The sequence below is a fragment of the Taudactylus pleione genome, unplaced genomic scaffold, assembly GCF_031769625.1.
Source record: "Taudactylus pleione unplaced genomic scaffold, aTauple2 ptg000585l, whole genome shotgun sequence".
Lineage (NCBI taxonomy): Eukaryota > Metazoa > Chordata > Amphibia > Anura > Myobatrachidae > Taudactylus > Taudactylus pleione.
The window spans coordinates 3887173-3898672 of NW_028284987.1; the positions used below are offsets into that span (position 1 = coordinate 3887173).

The 11500-nt window shown below is 41.7% G+C and overlaps 1 protein-coding gene across 1 annotated transcript; it reads left to right on the plus strand.

Moving 5' to 3' along the window:
* The first annotated feature begins 1998 nt into the window (after positions 1 to 1998).
* Positions 1999 to 10625, plus strand: LOC148481340 (thiamine transporter 2-like). The gene is made up of 5 exons (XM_088453697.1): positions 1999 to 2148; positions 3755 to 4472; positions 5888 to 6018; positions 7596 to 7728; positions 10549 to 10625. The coding sequence occupies exons 1-5, from the start codon at positions 1999 to 2001 to the stop codon at positions 10623 to 10625; spliced, it is 1209 nt and encodes a 402-aa protein (XP_088309823.1).
* The last annotated feature ends 875 nt before the right edge of the window (positions 10626 to 11500 follow it).

Here is an 11500-nt window from a genome sequence, read left to right on the forward strand (position 1 = left end):
GTATGTAAATCCTTTACATTCATTGGTGAAATATAGGCAATGTGAGGATGATTGTGACAGACAGCTTCTGTGATGTCACTAAGCCTATAAAAGTCACTGCCTGGCATAGGACACTGAGTTATTAGCTGAGTGTGTGTAGTATCTATATCTATAGATTGTTTCTTAGCGCTATAACTCTTTCCGTATATTAGATATCTTACAGTCTCAGGTAAGTTTATCTTAACCTAAATAATGTTACTAGCTGTTAGCCTACCAGGCCACAAGTTCTGGTGCTGGGATTAATTTGGTGATTGTGGAGGTGGTGGAGCGGATTACTTTATGTTTTATTTGTTTTTCATTATTTTACCTGCCAGTCATCATCATCATTCATGGGGTTTTATTTATTCACATTTTACTTTTTGGGGGCTTTTCACCCTTATAATTTAAAAATTAATCTAAAAACATATTTCAGCAGTTTCAGGATTATAGCTCTTAATTTGCTCTTATGTTCTTCTGCAAATTGTATTCTTAATTGTGCACCCATAAATTATAATATTAATGTGTTATCTGTGCTAATAAAACATTTGCTATTCTCTATATTATGGAGTTAGATTATATGTAATTATCTTAATCTATATTATGTTAACATATTGTAATTACATGTATTTAATGTGCTTCGGTCATCTCCTAACCTTTAATAGGACTCGATCATAGAGGGAAGTTCATTAAAACATCCCCCGTCTATTAGAAGTAAATATTTCCGTTATGTGGAGTAAGACAACATTAAGAAAGATGTATTATTAGTTTTTACTTCATAATAACTTCTAATTATGAATCTCATATTGTTCTATGTACTTGTTGTAATTCAAAAATAAAATGAAAAAGTGTATTATAATGCAATTTAAAAAACATAGATTAATAGTATTAAAAAGCAGCTGGCCGGGGAACGGTATAATTAATCATCATTAATTGATCTGATCTGCCAATCACTATATATCTCTGTTTTGCAATGTCAGATTTTCATTTTATATGAATGAATTAGTTGTAGATTAAAATAAAATATAAAATACACTGCTATATATATATATACAAAAGAATTGCTAGTAAAACACCTGCTTTTCTGAGAGCCTCTGTCAGCCCTGCTCACCCTACACTCCGTTCTATGCATTGCTAGTGGGAATATGGCAATAAAGTTTAAAACATGGATCCATCTTTCCACTAAAATGCATATAATAGTGTCTGGTATGTGTATGTATAGTTACACAGCCATCATGTGTCTGCTTAATATATATATTTTTTAAATGTTTAAATTTCACTGCTCCTAGCCTGGTCGCTCTAACAGGCGTCTCAGCCACCAGCTTTTAGTAGCATCTGAGCCACCGGATGGCGTTTATCAGCATCTGTGTTATTTTATTATGACTGACGACATTCAGACTGTAGACATTTTGACCCTGTCGACATTTTAGTTATCATTGTTATGACAGTCAACATTTTAACTGTGTACACTTTGTCTACATTTAGACCCTGTCGACAGATTGAATATCAACATTTTGATTGTTGACATTTCTGTATTCATTGTCAATATTTTGACTGTCTGCATCCTGTTAACCTTATGACCCTGTCAAACTTATGTCCATGTCGACTTGTTTTGTTGTCGACATTTTGCCATTTGACCTTTTGATTGTCTAAGTTTTGACTGTTTGAATTTTGACTACATCCCATTGTAACATTTCCCAGCAGTTTGTCTGCTAACTGACACTATTCAGTTGCTGTGCTGCAGTGACAGCTCATTGTACAGTACTTCAGCATCATGTAAGATGAGTCTTGTTTTATGCCCACTATGGAATGGATTGAAAATATCTGTATATATGTAATGTAGGTAAAAAGCCAAAAACATGAATAAGTTATAGCAACGCAAATTATATTTTATTTGTTTCAGTTATTTGACAACCATTGTGTTTATCTTTCAGAAGAGACTTTACCATCAGTTCCACAAATTCTGTGCGCTATTAAATAGCCATGAATTTAAGACTTCCTTTTAAGAACATGTTTCAAGAGCATCCAGTGTTCTTATTATGTCTATATGGTTTCTTCTTCCACCTGAGACCTGCAGAACCCTTTTATACATCATATATGACTGGGCCTAACAAAAAGTTCACCATGGAAGAGGTACGAGAACACAATTCTTATTTATATCAGTAACATATAAATTATGTGAAATTGTAATGCACTCTATGGGTGAGTTGTATGAAAGTCAGGGCCGTAACTAGGGTAGTGTGACCAGTGCCATGGCACAGGGCACCGCAGGGCAGGGGGTGCTGTTTGGGCCTGTCAAATTTCCTGTTTTTTATGAATCTCACTTGTAGTTTTCTCTTCTTTTATCCCCAGCATCTCCTGGCCTCCCCTATCTTTTCCCTGGCCCTTCCCCATGAGGCCATTGCCCTTTTTCAGTTGCCTTTTTTTATGTCCGTATTTAAAAAATGGGGGACAGATGCTTATTGGAGCAGCTGTCTGGCTAGGAGGTCATTAATAAATTGCCTCGAAAGCAGTTCCATAATATATTTATATATAAAACTTTCCTAAAATAAAATAATAACAATAATAATATTAATTATATGTCAAAATTAAAAGTTTCCAACACCAGTAGCATATGTGCCAGGTTGATGTCAGGGGTACTTACACCCAACAAAGTCATAGGCACAGGAAAGGTTCTTTAACACTTGACTGATAATTAAAAAAATAATTTGCTGTTAAATTTAATTTAAATAATAAAAAACACCTATACTACAGCAATTATAATCATCATTCTCATGTATGGATAATAGTAGCAAATCCACAATCAGCCAATCAGAAGCAACTAGTTAGTACTGGGAACTGTCATTCTCATCATCAATGTGTATGCACCCCAAGTGATACAGCTACTTGTTGGAAATATGTGTGAACAGGTTGGATGATATAGCAGATATGTACACATATGCCCCCCCAGTTGCTTAACCAGTGGAAGGTTTATTGATGTTACATGAGCTACAGCTGTACTCACTGTTATACACACTGGTTGGATGGAGCTCACCAGCCAGTGATTGTATCCAGATACTGGGTAGTGGTGCAGGATCACTGGAAAGTGTCAATATTGCAGGTAATCTCTCAGGTCTCAAGGAGCTAAGTGGAAAACTTGCCTCTCCCATTGTGGCGCACTAACACAGTGAACAAGATGTCATTGCGCATCCGCAGTAGTAGCCTTAGCAGCCATCTTGGTACGGGGAAAGAAGCCTACCTGGAGGAGTAATATGTAGTCTGCACAGTTTGTGTTTTCCATGTTCAACACTACTGACCAGCATATATGCACCTCTGTGAAGGTTTACCTTACCCGTAGTAACATGAATATGTCCTTTCTGTACCTGGACTACATTTCAAATCCCCTTTCCCTGCTCTTCCACTCCAAACAAAAGGATGTGCAAGTGTAAGATGTGACCAAGTCTGCATATGGACATAGGCGTGCCCTTTATTGTGGATGAGCATAGTATAAATTTGCATATTTTACATAAAACAAATGGGTGAACGTCTAACAGCATTTTTTTTTTTTTGAAAGGAGGAACTCTGCCTGTGAAAATACTCTGATTATATCTCTTATAATGGAATTATAATTCTACTAAGGATCTTATCTCCTGGTCATACAATGTCTTAATACCTAATTTGCCTTTGAAAATATGACAACTGATACTCAAACTCTGTTTTCACTAACATATTGCTTATAATGTGTCTTCTTTCTCCCCAGGTCACGAATAAGCTCTCCCCAATATGGACAAACAGTTTGCTGCTTCTCCAGCTGCTAGTGCTCCTCTTTACTGACCTCTGCCGATACAAACCGGTCATTGTGTGTCAGGGCCTGTGCCAAGTCATCAGCTACAGCCTACTGTGCTTTGCTTCCAGTTTCCGGGCCATGCAGTTCCTTCAGGTTACCTCAGCCATGGTCTCTGCATGTGACATTGCCATCTTCTCATATGTACACAGTGTAGTGGCTGCTGATCAATATGAGAAGACCATTGTCTATATCCGAGGGTATAGCTTGCTAGGCTACACCATAGGTGCTGTGTGTGGTCAGCTCATGGTGTCAGTTGGTCATTTCTCCTACTATTACCTGAACATTATTACCTTGGAAAGTGCATCAATGGCTTTCATCATCTCCATTTTCTTGCCCATGCCCAGCAAGGATCAGCCATGTTCAGAGTGTACAAATGACCACATCAAACACAGACACATGAACGCTGTGCACAGCTGTTGTAAAATGGTGGCCAAGTTCTTCAAGCAGCAGTGGCTGGACTTCTGCGAGTGCTATTCCTGCAGCATCATTACCTGGTCCTCATTGTGGGCACTTGTGTCAGTTGGATACTACCAAGTGATTGGCTCTTCCCAAACACTCTGGGATAGCTTGGAACACTCTGACAGTGTCTTTGTGCTTAATGGAGGCGTGGAAGCTGCTGCAGCTTTGCTAGGTATGAAATAGATTACACAGTCTGAGTAATTATGTGTCTCCATCACACTAATCTCTAACCCTATACACTAACTATGGAGGACAAGGTCCTAGGCAAATATCTCTTTCTCATTGTGGCTTTTCAAATGTATCTGTCATTGGCTAAACAAAAATAGGGGAGGAGCATACAAAGCTATAGGAAACCCTCTTAGATGTCTTCACAATTATTTCTTATTACATTATAAGTCATATCCCTCACTCTCATGTCAAAACACTGATGGTTAAAATATCTCTGAAAAATGAAGCAGACTGGGAGTATTCCATTCCCTGTGCTGCTTCTGGACCAGATATCTCTCAGCTAAATATAACATATATTTCTATTAATACATTATCTGTATTAGGCAGAGTTATCAAAAAAAACTTATTAGACCTGCAAATGCAGGATTTCTAGAGGTACATAGGTGCCGGTGGTCCAAATGAGTGTGTGTGGCCGGTCCATGAAGAGGTCTCATAATTAACACTTAATAAGCTATAGTCTGCCTCAAAGGGAATCGGTATGAAATCCCCACAGTCGGGATGCCTGCTGTCATTATACCGACAGCGGCATCCCAATGCTCAGGATCCCGACAAGGATCCGGTACGTATGGTAATTTTTCCCCCTTCTCCCTCTAACACTAACCCTCCCTACCCTGCACCCTAACCCTCCCTGTTAGTGCCTAAACCTAACCCTCCCCTCTAGTGGTGCCTAACTCTAGCCCACCCCATGGGGTACCTAACACTACCCTCACCCCAAAGTCTAACTCTAACATCCATGATGCCTAAACCTAACCCCCTCGCGGCTTAGACCTAATCAGCCCCGCTATACTTATGATAAGAATCCCGGCTGTCGGGATTCCGGCGTTGGCATATCCAAGACTTTCGGGATTACAGTGCAGGTCTTCCGGCTGGGTAGTGGTATTCTGTTGTCTGGATTTCGTCAGACAGGATGCCGGCTGTAGGTACAATAACTGCATCCCGGTAAGACACCTGTCTCCTAGCTGGCAGCTGCTCTCTGTTCTCTCTAAGCTGATGAGTACTCAGATTCAAACACACCGCACACTTGGTATGAGAAACTATGACCACTGGGCATGTACAGCAGCTTTGTACTATTCCTTAAACTGCATATTGTATTAATTCATTTAATATAGTTCTGCTAATGTGGCAACTGGAAACCCCCTGTGTTTTCCTATGTGCTATGCCAAATACATGTTTTAAAAATATGTTTTTATAGAGAACCGATACCTGTTCATTGAACATGTTATACATTCTTCAATTTCTATTTCTCTTATGTATCAAAAATGGGTGATAACATTAATTTTAAGTACCTCTGGTCATATCAGGTCAGTAAAATACATGATAACAACTGATAGCTACTCTGCACCTGTTTGTTTCCTGCAGATATATTTGCACTCTCCGTGATGGACTGCATGAAGACAGACTGGAGCTTCTGGGGAGAGCTGGCTCTGTGTGTCCTCTGTGCAGTGGACAGTGCTGCCATATTCACCATGGCCTACGTTAACAATATCTGGGTGGGCTATGCTGGCTACATTGTATGTAAGGCCTCCTATAAGATACTTACCACAATAATAATGTAAGTATGCACTCTGTACCACTACTACTGTCATGCCTATGAATGTCATATTTCTACCATGTATAGATCTGTAACAGTCACTGACTATTTAGTTTCCTTTGCATATAAAATAAGCAACTTCATTATTATTCCCAGTTCGTTAGTCATTATATGCCCCAATGTGCTGTGTGCAATGGCCCTGAGTCAGAGATGGACACAATGCTGCTGTTTGCGCAGTTATAGTAATTACCTGTAACCTGCACACACATATGAGTCACACTGCGCATGTGTCACGTGTCATTACTGATGTCGCTGATGTCACTCGCAGTCAGGATTTATTCACAAAGTGATTGCCTGGAAGGGATCGTTTATGGGCGACAATGCGGAGGCGATGACTGAAATGCAGACGTGACGCGGCCGTTTTCAGTCTGTCAGTGACTGAGATCCTGTATGCAGAAAAAATGGCTCCAGTGTCTCAGTTCCTGCGCCCATTCTGTATGACCATAGGGTTACTTAGAAGTCAGATAATCAAATGATCTGCGTCCGAGCTGTTGTTTGGATTTGCCAGGCTGCAGATGTGACATCTCATTACAAATCCTGGCAGCTGTGGCATTTGCATATTATTGCACAGCAGCTGTGTACAAATCCGCAGTCACTGTGGCATTAGTGTATATTACTGAATCAGTCCCAGTACCACTTACCCATCAGAACAATCCGCAGTCACTGTGGTATTAGTGTACATCTCTGACCTGGGGCATTTTAACAGAGGAAGGGGCCCGCGTGCACTACTCGTGCGGGGCCCCCTCCTCTCTCCCTGGTGGCTGGCAGCCGACTGCCACAGCTGGCCAGCGACAGGAGCTTTAGTATACTCCGGGCACTAGAGTGTGCCCGGAGTCTACTGCGCATGCACAGAATGCCGGAAAATTGGCCGCGGAAGCCATTTTCCGGCATTCTGTGCATGCGCAGTAGACTCCGGGCACACTCTAGTTCCTGGAGTCTACAGTGCATGTGCAGAACACCGGCAAATGGCCGCGGTGCCAATTGTTCTGGTGTTCTAAGCAGCAGTGACACCCGACGCGGGACCTCAGATAGGTAAGTTTAAAAAAAATATGGGTGCAGTGTGTGCGGTGCAGGGCCCCCCTGGACCCGGGGGCCCGTGTGCCCCGCACACACTGCACCCATTATAGATGCGCCACTGTCTCTGACTCTGGCCCAGTACCACTTACCCATCAGAGCAATGCTGATTTACAGTTGTAGTACCCTACAGTTCTAACACCAATGACGGTTATGTATAAATACTATTGAAATGTACAAATCATCAGTAACAATCACAGCATATAATCAGACATCTGATTTAATGATCTAACTTACACCATACTTACTGACATTAGAAAACTCCTCTTGCGGAGCCCTGTTCCAGTCCTGTATAACACAATGATATATGTCTGGTCACACTGCTATGACTTACAGTTCCCACAGTATCAACATGTCTTGTTCTGTGTTATATAACTGATGCCTGTCCCACTCCTATCCTAGGGTGAATATTGCTGTGAGTGTGAGAAAGGAAAGATACGCTTTGGTATCTGGGATAAACAATTTTGCATCCCTGCTGTTGCTAGCAATTGTGAATATAATAATGACTGGTATCAAGCAAGATATCCACAGTCAGGTAAGGACACCCTGGCCACCATCACATTGCTTCCAATAAATATGTGCAAACTATTAGGTATATTAGGATGTGGCCCTGTGACATGTCCCTATTGTCATCACTCTAATGGTGTGCACAGCACTCCCACAGATGCTGGGCTGCCCCCAGGCTCCCAGTGCTCCCCCTAAACTTTCTGCCCTGTCTGCGGGAAACTGTGACCCATGAGTGGGATGGCAGGACAGTCCTAGAAAAGTGGGACAGTTAGGAGGTATGCAATAAATAGGCCCCCAGACTACTTGCTACTATAATAATTTCTCTGCTCATACTGTAACTTTACTTTTGTAAGATTATATTTTCTCTGTTGTGTTTCTTTTACTTTATCATCTATGCCAGCTATTTCTTTATACTATCAGGGATCATTGGTTTAATCGGAGTCTGCATAATGACTAGCAAAAGGAAAAAAAACATCAGAGACCAGCAGATCACCGATAACAGCACAGGGTGTCCATAACACAATGCCATCAAATATTTCTGGCGGGTGGTCCCAGCATCCAGCGTATCTAAGCAGAGCTTCTCCACCATCCGGGTGGCTAAAACATCTTTACACCCAGAGGATACCCTCAGGCAAGAGCAGCATGCTGCCATGGTCCCTGTATCTATCTCTGACAGATTCCAACTCTGCAAGGGTGAGGTGCTGCTATGGTCCCCATTCTTGATCAGCAGCTTGGTATTTCCCAACACCTGTACTCAGTAGAAGGTGGAAGAGTCCCGGGACCTAGGCTGGTGACACTTGGAGAAGGTTCACCAGCAGCGACAAGTCACCAAAGTCATCTATCGAGAGGTAATAATAAGCGCTATTACTGTATTAATGTGGGAACAGGGAGGTTACTAAACAGTTGTCTAGAAGCAATCAGTAGTGATGTTTAGCGAGTTTAATAGTTGGGGTAGTTTAGCAATTACTGATGGTCATGATAAAATGCAAGGACCAATGCAAAGCCCCTCTCACTAAACTGCATGTCATCCAGGCTTGCCTACCCTCCCGATTTGGCTGGGAGCCTCATGATTTTTGGGTGCCGCTCCCGGCCCCCCGGAAAGGCTGGCAAGCCTCCCGGCAGCCAGCAACCCTCCCGACCTCCCCCCAGAATAAACTGGAAACTCCCACAGTGGGGGTGCCAATGACGCGATTTGCGCTGAATCACGTCATCGTGGCCCCGCTTGCTGCTTCACAATGCTAAAAATAACGGTATTGTGAAAAGGTGGCGGGGTCACGATGATGCGATTGTGCGTCTCCGCCCCCACTGTGACGATGATGACTGGGCACGCCCCCAGCTGTTAGCCAACAATTAGCTCCCTCCCGGAAGAAGGGAGCTAATTGTCATCAAGAATGATGTCATCTACTGTAGTTGGTGCAGCTGGACAGCACAGTTTGAATCAGCAATTAAGCTTTGCTCCAGTGCTGGTCTGAATCATGTCATCTAGAGGGATATATGAAGATCATCTCCCATCACTACAACTTTGCATGCACTGTCCAATCAGTGTGGAGTGTGCAGCACATATTCTTCTCTCCAGTCCTGGACTGCTGGGGGCTGTTGCCCCTCCTCTGTGTACCATGTGACAGGGGCTTTGAAATTGTGACATATCCAATGGCCATTGTAACTACATCCAGCTATAGATCATACAATACTACTACTTGCAGTGTTTGGAGCCTCCTACAGGTGAATGTGGTCTGTGCTGACAGTGTTGTCCAAATGTCTGCCAAGAAAAAGGCCAGCACCCTGCCCTGCACTGGCACCCAGGGCACGTTACGCCACTGCACTGGCCCCACCCACATTACACCACTGCCCATCATACATATTCTTAAAAGGCAATACTTGAAGTACTCACAAATAATCACATTTATGTTTGTTTTTTTATAATAATTTTATTAAATGAGGACTTTTTTTGCAAACTGAAAATAAACGCAAATAATACTGATCAACTTAATTTTCAATAAAATATTCCTAAATATATGTAATAGAAAATATTAAAGATTTATTTCACCCTCAAAAATATAAATAAGCACACATAACATAAAACATAACCATAAACTTATTAAAACTGCTGTATAACTGTTAACTTTCCAATGAGGCAAGGCCCGCACTGTAGTCCAATGAACTTCTAATCTCAGAAATGGCAGGTGTGGATGTCCTGGTGCAAAGCTGAGTGTTAACATAGAGCCCCTCATATTGGTGGTGCGTTCCCTTTTGAAATGACAGATAGGAGGTAGGGAGGTAAACATGGCGTATAGGGTTCCTGTTGTGGCCTAGGAGGCATCTCCATTAGGACACTATAAGGGGTAAGTAGACCTCTAGTCCCCTTATATAGCACATATCCTCTCTGCCTCAGCTCTGTTGTTGTCATTCAATTTCAAGGGGTCTATTTACTAAGCTGTGTTAGGAGATAAAGTGAACGGAGGTAAGGTACCAGCCAATCAGCTCCTGTCGTTTTTCAAACACAGCCTGTGACTTGGCAGTTAGGAGCTGATTGGCTGGTACCTTATCACCGTTCACTTTATCTCCTATCACAGCTTAGTAAATAGACCCCATGGTCTTTTCCTTACAGTATAGAAAAGGCAGATTGTTGTGGGTTAGGCGAGGCAGGAAGTACTGAGACTTGGATGGATGGAGGTAGGGTCACTTGGGTGGCAGTTGTAGCCTAATCTGCTTTAGTCACTATCATAGTTGATGCTTCATCAGTAAAAGCCGATGGCTTTTGGGGAAAAAAAAATACAAATAATTTAAATTAATGTTCTAACAAATCATTTTGTTCTTGTCATTTAACATTTACATTTTGTCTTTTCAGTTACCATCAACTTCGAGGAATGGCCTGCAATGGCCCATTTTCTGGATTTTCCACACTGCAATAAACCTGCACCTTGATAAAATAGACTTTGTGGTGCAGGCATGTTGTGCCATACACACCTATATTCATCGCAAAGCCTCAACCGCACAGCACAACATCCTGTTTTAGTGACATTGCAAAATATCCAGAGGATGATGTAGGATTTGCACCAGTGGAGCCAAGTGAAGTGCAAAACATCAGTGTTGAGGCAAATTAAACAGGGAGCAGTATTTCAATTACTGCAATGGTGAACTATTGACCCTGTTCTTGTAATGTTTCCATATTTTACATATATCTTGTATAATAAACATTGCATACAAATTTGTTGTTATTGTTTTAATACTTACTATGCCACTGCAAGCTATTTTAAACTTCCAAGTTGGTGACAAATGCTGAAGGAAGCTCCTTGTTGGCCATAAATAATAGCAAATCAATATACCAGAGTCTCGGCTCATGCACCTCATCTGCTCCTGCAACGGATCTTCTCTTCTGTTCTTTCTTGAACACTGTGTGAAGGTTTGAGATCTTTGTCCTAACCCATGTAATGTTGGCAGAAGGGTGATAATACTGGCATACCTTCTGCTGCTCTTCCATGGCCATAGCCCTCATTATCCTATTATAATAATGCAGTGATTTTGTTTTCCAAAAGCATAGATGCGCTCTGTAGGCTTCTATCAAATCATGGAGGAAGTCGTGACTTGTTTCTGTAGCCAATTCCTGTGTTAAAATTAATGAATAGACCTGCGGATGGCTTAGATAGAGGATTTCTGTGAAATAACATTGTGAAGTCTCTAGTACAGCCTATGGGATGTAGTCAGGAAGCCGGTGGTCGGCTGTAAAATCCCGGCATGGGACTAATGATAGGCATCTAAATACTAAATAATGACGCCTATCATCAGCCCCATGCCGAAAT